General features: G+C 45.0%; 1 protein-coding gene across 1 annotated transcript in view; it reads right to left on the bottom strand.

The window, feature by feature from the left end:
- LOC146198861 (synaptogenesis protein syg-2-like) overlaps window positions 1-18,096 on the bottom strand; it is a 359,012-nt gene that overhangs the window by 7,680 nt on the left and 333,236 nt on the right. Inside the window, exons 8-10 of the mRNA XM_084592669.1 lie at window positions 16,160-16,459; window positions 15,401-15,529; window positions 13,389-13,416 (exon numbers count right to left, since the gene is read on the bottom strand). Of these exons, the coding sequence (XP_084448795.1) occupies window positions 13,389-13,416; window positions 15,401-15,529; window positions 16,160-16,459 (457 nt within the window). The remainder of the gene's footprint in view (window positions 1-13,388; window positions 13,417-15,400; window positions 15,530-16,159; window positions 16,460-18,096) is intronic.

The following is an 18,096-nucleotide window of genomic DNA, read 5'->3' on the forward strand; positions in this document are numbered from 1 at the left end:
GCTCAGATGATGCAAGCGCCTCTTCCCTGACGCACGACGCATGCATATGGAAAACATTTCTTGGGCACACGTTGAACCAGTACGGCTCGAAGCAGTGCTGAATGTATGTAGAACGATATGATGCAGATAAAACTGTTACGACTGCGAGGAGGACTTAGAGGAAGGTACAATGGGGAAGAAGGGATGCAGTCAGAATTTCTGGCTGTTTAGCAAACTGGCGCCAAAGCGACGATGAGGACGCGAGGACTAATGAACTTGCAGCGGCTTTTGGTGAGCTTGTGGTTAACGACGCCCGAGGGGCATACAACAGGGCGAGTGAAGGAAAGGACGGTGGTTGGAGTGCGGTTTGATCTCACTGCTTCGTTTCTTTTTTTTTTCTTTCGCCGTACGAACGACTATGCGTGGCGTGAGCACCCGATAACTATGTAGAGACTCAAAGGTGACTGCGCTACATTTTCGCACCCCGCGAAGCACTTACGCTGCCTCACTGCTTCGTTTGTTTTTAATTTTTTTTTCGCTGTCTGAACGACTATGTGTGGCGTGAGCACCCAATAACTATGTAGAGACCCAAAGATGAGTGCGCTACGTTTTCGCACCCCGCGACGCACTTACGATGCCTCACGGATTGCAAAAACACGATAATGTCTCAGTTTATTATTTTTTCCTTAGTCTGCAATGTACTTTTAGCAAGTATTTACCACAACCGCGACAAGTGGCTGTCCTGCGCTGTTTCGAAATTGCTGGTTGCACATTTCTTGGCTCTGTACATGTGTTTTCTTCAGTTGCGTCCCAACGCGTCGACGCCCTCTTGCGTGAAGATCTGCAAGGTTTATTCATCTCTCAGGAACGCTTAGAGGACGCTGTAATAGCGTGCATATAATATCCAAGCGTTGTCGCCTCTCATGGGAGTGCCATGATACACTGACTTGACGAGGCGCTGCCGCATTGTTCTCATCCATTGCCTGCCGCAAGTGCCTCAAGGGGGCGCTCTTTACCGCTTTTCCCAATTTTATGTCCCACTCTCTGGGGCATTATACCCTTGGTCTTTTGAGCGGTTTACTTAAGAAAAGGTGCAATCATTTCTTTTTTATTCTGCGAATCTTTGACTTTAAGAACACTTTCGCGAAAGAAATGGGTAAGCGTTTGCTTTAATGTTGTCCCATGCGCCGGATACGCTAAGGAGGATGAGGAAAAACTTTTATTCTATATTTCCTTATCTTCCTGAGTGGAGCCCTCAGTCCAGGGCTCCATGTGCCGCCTCAATCCTGCAGACCTGCCAGAACAGCTGTCGCTGGTTTTGCGGGTTGTAGCTAATGAAACGGCCTCAGAAAGGAGTAAATGCATGTCAGTTCATAAGTCCATTGGCCACTGCAATCCTCTAGGCCCGCTCGATTAGCCGGCGCTGTTCGGTCAGCTCCGTGCGGGACAAGGCATCTTCCCAAGAGAAGGGGGGGGGGGGGGCCCTAAATCTCGGTCTTTGAGACGTTATTCTTGAAACGCAGCATTCACCTAAGCCTACTTTGTGTTTGCTAGCTACTTTAAATGTATTTGATAATCTTTGAAAGTCTCACGCGTGCAATGTCGGCGTTAAATATATGAAGTTAAATCTTATCTGGCAACGCCTGGATTTGATCCCGTAAGCTCGTAGTCTGCGAAAAAGACGCCTTAGTCAGTGTGCGGGTATATGTTTCAAATCAACTCTCTTTAAAGCTTCGGTCTTTATCTGAATACTTAAAGCACTGTGTATAGTGCCCTTTCAGAAATAGCAAAACCTAAACGCATGACGCCTGCGTAATGGATACTACATGATTTTAACATAACTTGAAGACGGGCTAGATGGTGCATTGAAACTTGACGAAAGGTAAAAGCGCACAGGAAAACACACACTCCAGTGAAGACGACACGTGTGTGTCCTGTGTCGTCTTCACTCGAGTGTGTGTCTTCCTGTGCGCTTTTACCTTTCGTCAAGCTACATGACTTCGCTCATTATTCACTTGCTTTCGTAAACTTTCGTCCAACTACAGAGCTTAAGGGGAAGAACCTTCTTTAACTTTCCGTGATTCATGCTCTTTTGAAGCAATCAGTGTATTTATTATACCTCGCATTTTTCAAGAATTGCACCACATCAACAACAGTGAAAAATTCACAACGTATCACATCGACTATCGCTCTAGCCCCACAGCACATCCGGCAAAAGTAAACATGGGATTGAAGCCAAGCCAGCAAACCCTCGAGACAATAATTCTGGCTGCATCTGTTGGATTACTTCTCCAGCCTACCGTTCGAGTTCTCTATTCCGCGGGTCTGTAATGGACACCCGTCAAAATCACATGCGCTCGGCTATCGATTTCGTTGCTGCTAATAACGTTCTTCGCTCTCTGAGCGACCGTAGCACCCTCCTGCCGAGGCGATAATGTACAGCCTGTGTTAACAGCTTATACGTTTTTTTTTTGTTTATACTGCAGAATTTCATGTCTAGTCAATATGCGCCGAACATTCGCTCCATTTCGCTGCGCCGTGCAGTGGTGAGGGCGTTCGACTACTGTGCCAAAGAATTCGGGATCGAATTCCGGCCGTAGCAGTCGCTTTTTGGTGGAAGCCAAAAGCAAGGCACCCCTCTGCTGCGCGATATCATTGCCCGTGAATGAACCCCAGGTGGTAGAAATTTCCAGAGCCTTCCACTACGGCGTATCTCACAGCCTGAGTCGCTTTGGGGAGTCAAAGTCATTATACCAAACCCTACCATCATTCTCTCCGTGTCATGTTTGACAGTAACAAACCGTTATAATATCCACAAGTATACGTCGACTTACGGCGTATGAGAAATCAAGCGCCAACGGCAAAAGGAGAATGGATCTTCGCTGAAAAGGGTTAATTATTTTTGTGCTTGACCACTCCAAGATCACTCCAGCTACCACTACTAGAAAGTGATCACAATCGTTTTTTTGCCCTTCATATCCTCTAGTCAGCATAGTGCTCCTATGCTTGTCGCCACAAGCATTTTCCCTGTCAGCGTCTTATTTTCTTTGCGAGGCCCATAATGAGGACTATACGAGGTCATCTGATGAAAGAAATTTGAGATGATTTTATTCGGTAATCGATATTCATGAATGATTCTTACCTTCTTGTACTGCTAGCTTCACAACACCATGTCTTTATCAGGGATTTGCAATCTTTACTACTCACTGCCTGGTAAGAAGAAAAAAAAATTAAAATTCGCGGAACTCCGGAAACTTAATATCCTAATTATTGTCGTCCAAAGTGTAAGGTGCAAAATGGTTGTTAGTGAAAGTAAACTTTTGGCACTGCGGAAATTGATATAAGTTGCTAATGTAGCTCTTACAGTTCATTGGAACCCTTGGCTACCAGACGTTTTGAAGATGGTCATTTGTGCGGAGCTAAGTGTGGCTAAGCATCGTAGGTGCGAAATACTAAACGACAAAGCACAATCCCTGCTATCTTTCGATGTGAAAATGATACTTGCTTGTGCTGCGCATCTTTCAAATCTCCTTTACGGATTAAGCATTCGCACGGCGGCAAACTGAGCTAGTCATTCAACCTTCGCTAGAATTCTTTGCCCCCACTGAAGAGTTAACCTCTATGAAAACCGTCTTCTTCCTGTAAACAGTTTGTCTTGGGCTAATGGCATTAACTTCACCGTAACTTCACTTGAGTCAAACTAATGTAATCAACGAAGTTTTAATTAAACTTTCAATCCATCCTATACCACCACAATACTTTTTTTTTTTTTTTTTACATATCTCAGTCTTCCTTGTCTTTTAAACCGACTGATATTTCTGTATGAGGCCTGGCTGCGCCAAAATACTTATGTTAGCGAAGGAAATGAAAACTCAAAAAAATAAAGTTGCCCTGTCCGCACCAACAAAAGCACAGCTGGCTGTCTGTGTAGACTGGCTATTATACATGTCTGCTATTATCCGGACAAGCACCACTGTATTTTCTATGCATAAAAACACACAAGAGAATAATAACAATAAGAAGTAATTTTCGGCGCTAGATTGCGAAATAAACCGCAGCAAGCGATCGGGTGGAACAAAATCAGCTCGTTATCATGCGCGCAGAGGACCCAGAAGCAGGCGTCTCCTAATTTCATGGCTGCAGTCTCCTTCCGGGGTAATCTTGGAGCCCAAGAAGAGAAAATTTGTCACAGCTTCTACTTCTTGTCCCTTGATGCTACAGGACTTGATAGGGTAAGACGCCATGATCTTTATTTTTTTAATGTTCAGTTTAAGCCCAAACTTCTCACTCTCTTCTTGTACGCGCATCAGAAGCCTCTTGAGTTTCACTTCACTTTCTGCCATGGTGTGAAATGGTAACAGTGAATTATTGGGTTTACGCGGTTTAACGCGCCAAAGCGACTTAGGCTATGAGAGACGCTGTAGTGGAGGGCACCGGAAATTTCTACCACCTGGTGTTCTTTAACGTGCACTGACATCACACAGCACACGAGCGCCTTGCTTTTCACGTCCCTTGAAAAGCTTCCACCGTTGCCCAGATTCGATCTCCCATCTTTATAGGAGAGAATTGAGGTCCTTATTTGTCAAAATTCGCTGATCTGGATGCTATAAACGGGAGCCAAGCAGATATTTTGACAGCTGATTTTTCATGCAATGTGGCGGTATGCACACTGTCCTTCAAGTATGATTTTCGCTTGCCTTTTTTCACATACCTACGTTTATTCAAGCGTATCTAAGGCTTCTTGGAGGTAGGCGCTGAGAAGGCACAACATAAGCGAAATTAAGGTTTAATCCATTTTATCGGGATGCGTTTGAATTCTCCAAATCGTACGTTCTCCAAATCAGTTCTGTCTCTATTGCGACAAGGACGCCTCTCTTTTACATCGAAAGTGAGCTCAGTGGCATAGCGTTTTCTTAATAATTTTAATAATTGTTTGATAAATGTGGTTAGCACAAAGGCAGTTACGACAGTTAACAAAACGGTGTCACATTGCATGGAAGCTGAATACGTTTTCAACCACCAACTCGCGGTTGTGAAAGATAAGTATACTTGACTGGGAATCAAGTTAGTGAAATGCCTATAATTACTGAAGAACAGTGAAAAAAGATTACAAGCACGCATATTCGTAAACAACTTCTATGCGAGCTGTCTAAGCGGGCTGTATTGCACACGGCGTCATATTGCAGCGGCTGCATAGAAGTAATGGAAATAATCAAAATGGTAGCGCATGCGCAAATAAACCTAGGCTCATATTTCGAGTTTGTGCTGTTTTGAGAAATGTCGTTTTCTCCCTGACCTTGAGTCATCTGATTGATGGAAACACCGGAACCGGAGGTCGGTTCGACTTTCGGTTCCGGCGTTTGCACGAATCAGTATGAGGACAGACACGGAGAGAAAGACGTTTGAGTACGACGCACACTCGGAATAGCGACCGTAATAAGTGCTTCATTAGGGCCGTTCAGCTGGAGCTCGATGTGGTATCTTGAGGGTCAGAGCATGACCGAGAAGAAGACCATCAGAACCAAGCCAGAGTCTACTACAGTATACTAAAGAGGGCGTCAGCTAGGTACACAGCGCCTCAACTAAAATCAGGCCATGCTCTCATCTTGACTAGTCAAGAAAAAGTGGAGAAGCTGCCTTCCTTTTTCACTTTGGGACCGCTCCATGGAAACATTGAAGTCCCCTGCTACCACCACAAGCATTGATTAAGTAGTCAAGTTAAAGTGTCGCGAAAGAACCCCCACACACTCCCACCATTTCTAAGCCTTTTAACAACCAACTACTGTTTTGCCACTGCAATACTCTAAGGCCCACCAACATTCCTTTCCCTCTTACCCAGCCGACAAATGTGGCTGCGAACTGCCACGGCTTGCCTAATGACTTATCTATTTGTTTCCCGTCTTACAAGATGCTGTCAACGGCGGTGAATTGTACGAAAGGAATGCTCGCTCGACAATAAATATATCCCTCTGTGTAATACTCAAATATATATATATTTTACAGACGCCACACCAAAAGGAACCCGGTACCATACTTCTCCATCGCAACTGCACTCCGAATGAGGCGACAACGGTCACACTAGACGTGCCTCCCCAGAGCTTTTCAGTCGCAGAAAGATCCTAGAAAGCGAAGCATTTCCCCATTTCTCCCTCCACTTCCTCCTGACCCAATGCCTAGCTTCCTTTCCTTCCTCCTTTTTTTCCCTGTTCCGAGCCTCGCCCGGGAGATTCACGCTGTTCCGGCCCATTTGAGCTCCGAAGCAGCCGCGCCCGCCGCCGTCACCGCCGCCGCTGGACGTATACGCCGAGGCCTCGAAGCTTCAAATGACCGTCCGCGAGCCTAATGACTCGCGCGAGCCTGCACTGGCCACAACGCAGCTCTCCCTGCTCGCTGCCACCCGAGTCGTCGTCGACGTCGGTCTGACGCGTTCCGGCGCTGCATGGCACGTTTGCATAATGGCTGCACGGCCGTGCGACACAGGAGACTACTCGGATGCATGCGGCTGCCCTTCCGCTCTCGAGCTCCCTCGTCGTGTGCAACGAAGCCTACCGCTCCGTCCGGCAGTCAGGGCAGAGAGAGAGAGAAAGGGACTCTGTCGCGTCTGGTGTTTTCTTTCAGTCGTTGGGTAGATCTGTCTTGCTTCAACCAGCAGCAGCGCACACAGCACTTAAATGTCACGAGCCTGCGTTTGCCGAATTCCGCGATCGAGTGAGTGAGCGCGTGCGAAATGCGACTTTGAATTTGTTGGGATTTTAATTTTAGTGTTGATTTCGAGTTTACCCGAGCCGCTCCTACCGCGCGGCGAACCCGGTGTAAACCTACGCGTGCCAGTGAGCGAGCGAAGCAGAAGAGAGAGAGAAATGTGTGCGTGTTCTGGGAGCTTCGGCTTGACGTCGTTGTCAGCCTGTCCCTTCTAGACCCGCCGGGCAAATCTGTCCCCGTTTTGCTTGCATCTCTGTTGCTAGCACGCCTCTTGTTAGCGGCACTTTTGTGTACCCGACACGCTAAGGGGTTCCGGGGAAACACGGGAACGCATCATGGCAATCATGGTGGTGGCAGTTGCTGTGTGTGCCTGACGGCGGTAATTCGGAGTGCCTTTCGCCATGGCGAACGGGGTAAAAAGCAACGAAGTTTGTCGCGTGGTGTGCGAGATAATCTTCGAGACTCGAGCGCAAGTTTTTTTTTCTCCGCCCTCTGGTACCACCTCTGAACAGGACTATGATTGGAAATCGTTTGTAATGGCATGAATGGTGCTGTGACGACTCTGTGCTAACAATCACCGACACTGCTGTCCATTATCTCGCGGGCTTGCTGCCTCCACCCGCGTCAACCTGTCCGTCACACTAAACTAAATGTCATTTAGATCTTGACACACGTCTCAGTAAATTGCGAAGTACACGCAAAATTGGTGGCGCCAAGGAAGAAACAAAAAGGCACACCATTCTGCGTGATATTGGGCGCGAGGACATAGCGTCACGCCAACTCTCGGTAGCACTCGCGTTACGAACTAAGTGGGATAACGCGCGTTGAACTACTGCTCTAGGACGCTTTCTTAGGCAGTTCACTTGCGCGCTAATGTTACGTTCATTTATTTATTTAGTATACACCTCGCTCTGGGTTCTATAAGCTTATTGCAGGCAATAGAACCACTAATTCAGCAAGAGAGCGCTTCACCGAATCAGATTATCGAGGTTGGCAAGCGATAACTACTGCGACGACGACGCGCACCGGTTGCAGCATTGCTGTTGCTCTTATGGCAAAAAAAAAAAAAAAAAAAAAACTAAAGCTTCCACACAACCAGTAAGGCGTAAGCGATCACTGAACAGGTAATGGGGTTCCTCCGCAAGAGCATCGGAGCTGTCAGGTTCCTGACAGTTGCTAAGCACCTTCAAATAGCTCCGGCAGAAACGGCAGTTTCCCTGCTCCCGTGAATATAGTAGAGCAGACAAGTTTTACTGTGGGGAAAAGGTGGATTAATTTTTACGGCAACGTTTGATGAATTACTACTGTCATTGGCAGTCTTGGTTCGGGTGTATTTTTTGTTTCCCGCTCAAAGTAGTCTTTTCGTTTTCGCGTTCCTTGGCATATCACAGCATGCATGTAATGGTCTATTTTTCGTTTATTCACGTACTCTCTAATTTGAAATCACTAGATTACTGGAGACGCTTCCTAAGACTACACATCATGCATACCGCTGCCCATGGCAACAGAATCTTCTAGTTCATTTCAGTAAAACTTCCGTGTCAACGCCTTCACTCTAAAGAATTTGAGACATTTTGGCTTTCGCACTATGCTTCGTTTTTCTGGGAGGGCACTGCTCCGTGAAGAAGCCAGTAACGATTCCACCCTTCCAGCAATAGGATCATTAGCTTCACAAGTGATAATAGCAAATTAAACGCGTACCATTTCTTCTGCAACTCACCGAACTGTTTAGCGCCAACTTCAAGGACAAAATCTTGCTCGCTGAAATGTCTGCTGCGTACATGAAAATGACTACTCGCTTTTTTGCCCATTCAAATCTTACTTAATGAAAATTCTGTGAGCTTATTTTTTGGGTAGCAATGGCAGCTTGCGCCTGATTCCGCCGCCATCGTCCGGGTAAAGAGCAGGAATGGACCATAGCAACAGCTTAAATAAACTCAGCAGCCTCAGCAACAATGCAAGATTAAAAAGTGCAGTGCTGGCACTCGTTATCAACTCAAACTACATAACTAAATGCGTATATGAGCTTTTAAAACGCACAAATTCAATCGAACGTCTGCTCTAGCAGCAGTAAGAGCAATCACGTGATCCCACTTGCTCCCCTAGACCGACACTAGGCCGTTCGCTCCAGTGGTGGCGCTCGCGCACAATGCCACTAAACCTTTAACGTAAACTTCTACCGCATTCCACTGATATCAAATCTTATAATTTCCATGTAACCTTTTCTGATTTTCTTTGACTCGTATTTAACAATTTTGTAAATCATCTCTTTCTCTCTGTCTCTCGCTCTCTTTTCTTTACTTCGCTTTCAATCAAATACTAGAATTTCCATGTACCCTTTTCTGAGTTTCTCTGGCTCGTGTTCAACAATTTTGTAAATCATCCCTCTTTCTCGCTCGCTCTCTCCTTCTCTCTCTTTTTACTTCGCTTTGAGGCTTGGCACCGTCGCTGAGCCGAAGCTCACAAAAGAGACCGATGCTCTGAAAACATTCGTTAGCGAGCAAAGGATAGCTTTCTAGAACGCTCGCGTATGATCGAACATTTGTATTTTCTGAGGAATCTTCTCATGCTGTACGTGCACCAAATAACATAGCGTTTTTAGGAAAGTGAAGTCTTCTTTATACTAAAAGCGACCCGTGGTTCCTTATGGCCTCGGAGCCCATGCAACGTTTTAGAACGTTTTCTTTATTCTGACAGCTGGAATAGCGACCGCAGCAGGAAAATGAAGAAGGTGCTTTTATTGACGAGGCTATTGTTGTGCCCACCCCCTTTTTTTTTTTGGGGGGGGGGGGGCAAACAAAGATCGTTGCAGCGCGTAAATAAGGCTGCTCGCATGGCTAGAACCGAATGCGCATGGAACATCACAAGATAAAACAAATTACAGACACATAAAAAATAGGTCAACATAATTTCCGTAAATGTTGCTCGACCAAAGGAGAACACTTGTTGCTCGGGAGTGCCTGCGGCTTCGGGTCAGCCTTCCAAATATACCTGGTTCGACGAACTACCGTAGCGTTCTAGTTAATGCTTCTTTTCATACCGAATACCTGTCTGTCGGATTAGCTTACCTGCCACTGTAAAACCATTTCTGCGTGCTAGAGCTTCTTTCGTGTTTGTCACTGGTTTTTTATTTTTTATGTTTTTTTTTGCCTGTGCACTCTTCCTTGTGATGGAAACGACTCCCGCGCTATGACAATTGTCTTGGTCTCAGATTTCCGCGTGGTGCATAGGAAGAGACTCTGAAAATGAATCACTGGAGAATCGTGAAGTGGGACCTAAACCTGCACTCTAAAGAAGAACTCACGACCTCTCTCTTTGCACGTGCATGTCACCTGATAAGATTAATGCTCTATAACTCACAAGCTGTGATTTTATTATATTTCCATTTCCGATAAAAAGATCCACTTCCAGAACTTCAAGGGGCATTGCTGCTTACTGAGGGGCATGCGTTATTACTTTTCATGCCGGATTGTGAAAACATGCCGGCTACAACTTTGACAGAATATGCTTTAATGTAACGGCAATATGAACACAAATTCGATTGAGGATAACCGTACCTCAATCTGGGAAACGAGCTTAAAGGGAACAGCTAAGAATACGCAATAAAACGCTGCAAGGCAAAAGGGATACACATAAATAAGAACAAATCGTTCCGGCTACAACATGAAATCAAAACACAGATGACGTTTACAAGGCAAATTAACTCGCAAGTTCCATAAAAACCAGTTCATAAGGACCAAGAGGACCAAGATTATTTTACTGCTACAAGAAATGCAATTTCGCGTTCTGAACACAGCTTTCCTACGTCAACTTAAACATCTAACAAATTTTCTGCCTTACAATTCAGCGCAACTCTCTTTTCTTTTTTAAAGCCTGAGCTTCTCTGTTATTCGGCAGGACTTTATTTTTGAGCATTTACCTTTTTGAGAAAGCGTGTTCATTAACCACGGAAGAAAAAAACGCCCCTCGTTTTGTCTGAGCATACGTTTACTTTCATTTACTTTCATTCGCTCATTATTTGTGTGTGTGTGTGTGTGTGTGTGTGTGTGTGTGTGTGTGTGTGTGTGTGTGTGTGTGTGTGTGTGTGTGTGTGTGTGTGTGTGTGTGTGTGTGTGTGTGTGTGTGTGTGTGTGTGTGTGTGTGTGTGTGTGTGTGTGTGTGTGTGTGTGTGTGTGTGTGTGTGTGTGTGTGTGTGTGTGTGTGTGTGTGTGTGTGTGTGTGTGTGTGTGTGTGTGTGTGTGTGTGTGTGTGTGTGTGTGTGTGTGTGTGTGTGTGTGTGTGTGTGTGTGTGTGTGTGTGTGTGTGTGTGTGTGTGTGTGTGTGTGTGTGTGTGTGTGTGTGTGTGTGTGTGTGTGTGTGTGTGTGTGTGTGTGTGTGTGTGTGTGTGTGTGTGTGTGTGTGTGTGTGTGTGTGTGTGTGTGTGTGTGTGTGTGTGTGTGTGTGTGTGTGTGTGTGTGTGTGTGTGTGTGTGTGTGTGTGTGTGTGTGTGTGTGTGTGTGTGTGTGTGTGTGTGTGTGTGTGTGTGTGTGTGTGTGTGTGTGTGTGTGTGTGTGTGTGTGTGTGTGTGTGTGTGTGTGTGTGTGTGTGTGTGTGTGTGTGTGTGTGTGTGTGTGTGTGTGTGTGTGTGTGTGTGTGTGTGTGTGTGTGTGTGTGTGTGTGTGTGTGTGTGTGTGTGTGTGTGTGTGTGTGTGTGTGTGTGTGTGTGTGTGTGTGTGTGTGTGTGTGTGTGTGTGTGTGTGTGTGTGTGTGTGTGTGTGTGTGTGTGTGTGTGTGTGTGTGTGTGTGTGTGTGTGTGTGTGTGTGTGTGTGTGTGTGTGTGTGTGTGTGTGTGTGTGTGTGTGTGTGTGTGTGTGTGTGTGTGTGTGTGTGTGTGTGTGTGTGTGTGTGTGTGTGTGTGTGTGTGTGTGTGTGTGTGTGAGTCTAGTAATTGCGATAGCAAGACTCCCGCAAAAGCGTACTAGCGCGTACGTGTACAAATGAATAAAGAAAACAGCCAAAGCCAAAGAGCAAATGATTTCAAGTTTATTTTTTTTTATGTGACTCAAATAAGATTTAAATGAGAGAAACTCTTTGGTGAGTTTTTCATCCCACCTTGCTGGGCTTGTAGTTGCCATCACACGAGGAAAGATTTTTCATACTTGATTGTGCGCGGTGCTCTAGTTTCTTTTTCTTTTTTTTTTTTGCTCATGTGTTTTCTTTCATTCGTAAGACGACAGGCGTTGAAAAAAAGGAAACAAGAAGGGTGAATACAACCTGGGAAACTGGAAGGATAGTAGTGGGCTGAGATCAGCCTTTCGGAGATCTTAAAAAAATCTCGCTCGCCTACTCTCTGCTCTAAATTTTGGATGAAAGAACGCGGCAGGAAGAGGAGGAGCTTCAAGGCGCACTGACTTTATTTATACACTTTCTAAACTTTGAATGCAGTTTCAGGAGCTCGTAGATTTTGTTCTCTATGTTTGTTTCAGGGGCGGGGGGGGGGGGGGGGAGAAAGCTGCATGACAAGTGCAACTAACGTCAAACAAGTCTAGACTCCAGGCAGCGTTTATCATCACTAACCGCTGCTTTATGAACAAACCAGATGGGACGCTGAACACACTGCTCCCCGTACCTCGCTCGTTAGTCTCGTGCGAGCCACTATTTTTTTCAACGCACAGTGAACCATAATACGGAGCTTATTCAGAATTATGGCGTATAATATATTACACACACGCACACACAAAAAAAAAAAAAAAGCAATGAGCATGATACCTGCTTCCCGTATGCCGAAAGGAAAATGTGCAGTGCACTTCCTCGAAACGGGAAATGTTTTTCAATATGTCACGACGTTCACCTTTTCACTGCGCGCTCTTATGAGCCGCCTTTTCTTTTTTCTCTACTGACCCAGACGTCGCGTCTTGGGGGCGTGACAAATTTTCGCGCAGAAATGAGACGGACCTGAGCCGCGCAAACAAACTGCCCCCAGTATCAACGTCGTAGCGCATTTCGCGCAACAGATTAATGTTGTTTTCTCTGAACGAGGCCGTTCGGACTTTCAGTTAGAGTTATGAAAGCTGAGCTTTTAAGTTGAAATATTTCAAAATTCGCGACGGATTCTTATACTCCTGCGCATATGCCAGTTATTAACACGATTGCTCTCGTTTTAGTACGGCGGACTAACCAAGTTTATTGCACCTCAAACACACATTGGAATAACCTCAGATCTTGATTGAACTAACAAATCCCTCGATTAGTGTTATAGATGCACATTATTATGGAAAAGGAATTCGACGAGGGGAGAGCCTGCGGAAGACATCGTTTTCTTTTATTAACACTAATGTTTGATTTTTCACCTTATTTTTTTTTTCTGCTTTTATTACCTTTCAACATTTGCGCAGTTTATAATTTTGAACCCTGCGAAACAAATCACTATGTTGGCGGAGAGGCTTTTGTCATTGTTTTATTTCCTTCACGTTGGTCGTTAGAATAAATAAACCGGAAGAGATATAAATGCAAACCGGGAAACGATTAATCGATTTTAGGCTATTTCTGTGAGTAGTACCAACCAGAGAAAAAACTAAACTCCTCGAGTTTTATAGAGCTAGTTACATTTCGTTGTTTTAGATGTCATACGTTTTCAAGCCATGGCGATAGAGACGGCTCCCGCGGCCAGTCGCCTGGCTTGAATGAGTTTAACAACGTGCAATATACAAACATATCAATGTGCTTACCTTTCATTCCTGTTCCAAACATTCTGAGCTGCATGTGCGAAAGAAACACCATGTACGTAATCATTATTTGCCTAATTAAAACCACCGCTGTTACATAACCATTGAAGTAAAAAGGTACCGTAGCTATCGGTAGCTGATGCAGGCACTGGAAACTAGGCTTCAACGCAATTTACCAGGACACACCTCCAGACTAGTTGTTTCGTTTATCTTTTTTTTTTTGTTCTTTTGTGATTTATTCAGTTACAGCGTGTCAATTTAATTCTTTATGAACTCGCGAACGTTATCAGCAGTCTCAATGTTTTCTAACTATTGCATTCTCAACAGCGGTTCGACCATTATTTTGTGCAGGGATAATATATGCCACTGCATCAAAACCTGTCGAGTCATCTCAAAATAATGGCTTGAGGGGCTAGCTGGTGCTGCATAGTATTCAGAAATGTGGCGCAACAAACACAAGAGAAGAGACACAACACACGCGCACACTACCAACTGTAATAAGAATCTGAAAACACTTCCTCTTCACCACTCCTCTTCTTCTACACTCAGGTACATCTCATCTTCCTCTTCTCTGCCAAGGTCTGCGAAGAAGAAATTGCCACTATCCCCTTGGCAAAGAAGAGGAAGATGAGATGTACCTGAGTGTAGAAGAAGAGGAGTGGTGAAGAGGAAGTGTTTTCAGATTCTCTTTACAGTTCGTAGTGTGCGCGTGTTTTGTGTCTCTTATCTTGTGTTTGTTGCGCCACATCTCTGAATACTGTCGAGTCATAATTGTTTGTTTAAATTGTATTCCTTGAAGTTTGTCTAAATGGTCATTTCGCACTGGAAAAAAAGGTTTTATAATTTTTTTTACCATCTAGCATGCATAAGCGAAAACATATTGTTACTACTTGCTTGTTTTGTACATTTTGATATAGGGCCGTACAGTGGCACAAAAAGTAAACGTAGCTGGAAACTTCGAGTTCATGAGAAACTTTATAGGGACGACTCAATATAAATAACCAGGAAAAGGCCGCTTTACTTTACTCGTTGACAGCTGTTTTGACAAGACGTTGGCATAACGAACTCTATAGAATTAACTGAAAACAGGAAAATGTAGGCTACATACAAAAACACAGAAAACGCACTGCTGCTCGCTAACTTCCACATGAACGGTCTACAGACGAACGAAATTTGCTCTGAAACTTCTTCCTATTTCTGATACTAAGCCTTCAAGCAGTAATATACCGAATCAGCTCAAGAAAAAAAAAATGGATTTGCTAGTCGGTGATGTGATATTTGTATTGCTGGTTTGCTGGTCCAGTACCGTTCAATAACACGTTCACACTGAGCGTCGAGAGGAAGCGAACTTCATCACAGCAGTTGGCTTTCTGTGGAACACTTCGCCATAAGTACGATGATCAGGTAACCGACATCATCCACGAGGTTCCTCGTCACTAGCCAGAAAAACTTAAACAGAATGTCAGATTTTCCTTCCGGCTTTCAACATGTACTACAACTCATGTAAATATTGTTGCTCCCCAAATATACATCCTTGTGAGAAACATGTACTGCTGCTGATATGCGCAAGGCCTGTTCGTATAAGATGCTTGTATTTCCATAAACGAATCGGTTGTCAGTAGAGTGCCTGCGCTCTTACCTAGTAGCGTTCTTTTATGTTTGCGCTAACTTGTCCTCTATTGTAAACAGCACAATTCCGCTGTCACGCCATCGGCACAAGGCCGAGGATTTCGACCGTAGAGTCATTGATTGCCCGCAATCGACGGAAATTTTACGCACAGGCTTTCCTTTCCCAAGTGGAGCACCTCTAAAAAGCTGAGCACTGGGCCGGGGGACCACTTGTTCCCATTGGATTGACCGGTTGGGTAGACCGGTTTGGCAGCAAGAATCGAAGTGTGAGCACCATGACATTTTGGTGGAAAATTTCAATGTTCTGTCGTCAAATTCCAAAGTGTAAACGCACGATAACGGAACCCCTCTGTGTTATGCGTGAACTTCTCGGCTTTGAGTCTCACCTCGGTTGAAGAGGATCTTCCGCCTGAATTTCCCCAGTGTGAGGGCGATGAAGACGATGAGAAAGGCGGCCACGGCACTCAGCGCAGCTGCCCACAGGGTGGTCGTTCCTAGAGACCATTCTGTGTCTGCTGAGCGATATGTGAGGGAGTGCAGGGGTGGGGTAGGAGTGCAAAGCGGAAATGAAAACAAAAACAATATCAGCTACGCCAATGCAACATTCGGCCAAATGAACCACCGAGTGTTGCTATAATCCTTTCAAGGCAACCTTGCACTAGCGGCATGTCTCTATGTATATTAAAAAAAGCAGACATGCAAGACTTTGTACACAACTGATGTTTTAGATCACGAATCACCAAATTAAGCGAATAAATGATTTCCAGCACTGTGTTCGCGTCATTATGTAATTCTGTCTGCTCCGAATAAGTCAGGGGGGTATATCTCGTTGTTTCTCCTGCCATTCTGTCTATAGATTACAAACAAAACAGCCTCATTGCTACGTGTGCCTCAGATGATGTCGTCAGTGGAGAATTGAAGTGTTTCTAAACGTTACTAGCAAGGCGCAGCAAGAAAATTAATCCCCAAATTTCATTGTGTGGGCGTGTTTTCTTTAGCTAGGCGTATGTACGAAGCTCTCTCACAACGTGGCTCTTCCATATCGCAAGCTTAAAAACTCCTGAGTTGTTTAAAGATGTAACGGTCAAACAGCTGCACTGGCATCGGAGCATGCCAAAGTGTTTTCATCGCAACAAACTGCGCACCTTTGCTGACCAGCCCTCGTCCGAGGGGCAGCGTGAGCACGGTCAAATGGACGGGTTCGCTGCGGCCGTTGGCGTTGATGCCGTACAGTGCCATCTGGTACCGTGTGGCCGGCCTCAGTGAGTGCACGCGGAAGCTGGGCTGGCCCGAGGTAAAGTTGGTGACGATGGGCGTGCTCTGGCCGTCCTGCAGCTCCAAGAGGAAAGTCTGCTGCTGCCCTGCCCCGCTGCGCTGGCACACTACGTGCACGCCCTCTGACGTCACTTCCTCCACGCTGCAGTTGTACGGCGTCACCGGTGGACCTATCGGAGACACGAAGCACAATGACTGGAGTGGCGCTAAGGCTGTACGAGTGCTTTAAATTAAAACACCTGTGCGAAGTGACCACCCTTTCAAGGGTCAAACATGTTCGCGCTCTCGTATTAAGGCGAAAGCATTTTACGGCTCATATCTCGCCCGCGTGCCCGAGCGTTCATCCATGCGTCCGCGGCAGCTGTCAATAATCTTCGGAATATTAAGTATGGTTTCAATCCTGATAGTTAATCAATCAATGATGTAGTAGTAGGTGTATGAACATTATTAACGATAATTAGTAAAATAGGCAATAATAATGAGTTAATACGTCAGTGCTAATTAGTTGATTAGCTTAGAGACATCTTAAACGCACGCACTGCTCATGCTCAGTATCCTCGTGCTCAAACCTCAACTGAACCTAGTAGCCGCCACAACTGCGCACTGCAATGACGACACAACTGCGCAATGGTATTTGACATCCGCGCACTTTGTATCGTCAAAGTGGCCCTGAATTTTTCCTTACCGGTCACTCTGTTTGCTCACTCAGAGCCTATTGTCCGGTGTAATGCTGTTTACTGCGACGATATAGTAACAGGTGTCGTCTGTTGCGTATTCACACTATCTTTCTTTCTTCAATAGTAGAATCAGCAGCAGCAATAACCAGAGTTCTCCCATTTATTCTTCAGCGGGCATCATTCGCTGCCACTCATCGTAAGCCTGCCAAATATCTTGATCTATTATAAGCGTACCTGACTGGAACAGCTGTTTGTGGATCCATTCTACAAGTCTCTGTTTGTACGGTTAGCTATGCGCCTTTTTCTCCTTTGCTTTCTTATGAAAATATGCGACTCACGTACATTTAAAAACGCTACTGACACATCAGATAAAAGGCTCTATAATAAGGACCATTTTGAGCATCTTAAACTGCGTTAGACAAGGTCAGTTGTTGGGCGAGTTGGTGACAATGTTCCATATCTACAGCGCGATAAACGGGACAAGAGAACGCAATAACGCTGTGTTTGTCGTTATTGTGTTCTCTTGTCCCGTTTATCGCGCTGTAGATATGGAAACTGCGTTAGACTTGCGGAAAAACGTATTTTTAATGGTGTCATGTTTAAATCCATCTAAGGTAATTATTTAGGACACTAAATAATTTTTATCAGGTAAGTGAATAATGTTTATCTTAAACGTCATAAAATTGAATCCATACGACTCAAGTATAGAACTATGCACGCCTACTAGACCTAGTGTCCAAGTGTCTAAAGAAAAGAAAAGGAAGAGAAGTCGCTGCCATGAAACTGACAGTCATTATCAGCAGCCGCTACTGCTCTTTCTTTTCGAGAACACTCAAAAACACGAAACGATATGTCTACATCTTCCATACTATAAATATAGATTTGTGGTTCCGTAATTAGTCGACAAACTTTCTCGTTATCGAAGATCGCCACTCTATTGTACACTACCGCTTACTGTGAATGGTTTCCCTCGAAGCACGCGTCAGAACTGAGAATTTAATCAGGTCATTCCTATTTCATTTGCTATTGCTTGCTACTTTTCCTGTCTTGTGTGCACTCCAAAACCGCATTGTGTGCATACAGCAGCTCTCCTTGGCTCATTCAGTTCCACTGAAAATACCAGCTTCAAC

Source organism: Amblyomma maculatum, chromosome 2 (genome assembly GCF_055883805.1).
Source record: "Amblyomma maculatum isolate TAMU_Amacu chromosome 2, ASM5588380v1, whole genome shotgun sequence".
Classification (NCBI taxonomy): domain Eukaryota; kingdom Metazoa; phylum Arthropoda; class Arachnida; order Ixodida; family Ixodidae; genus Amblyomma; species Amblyomma maculatum.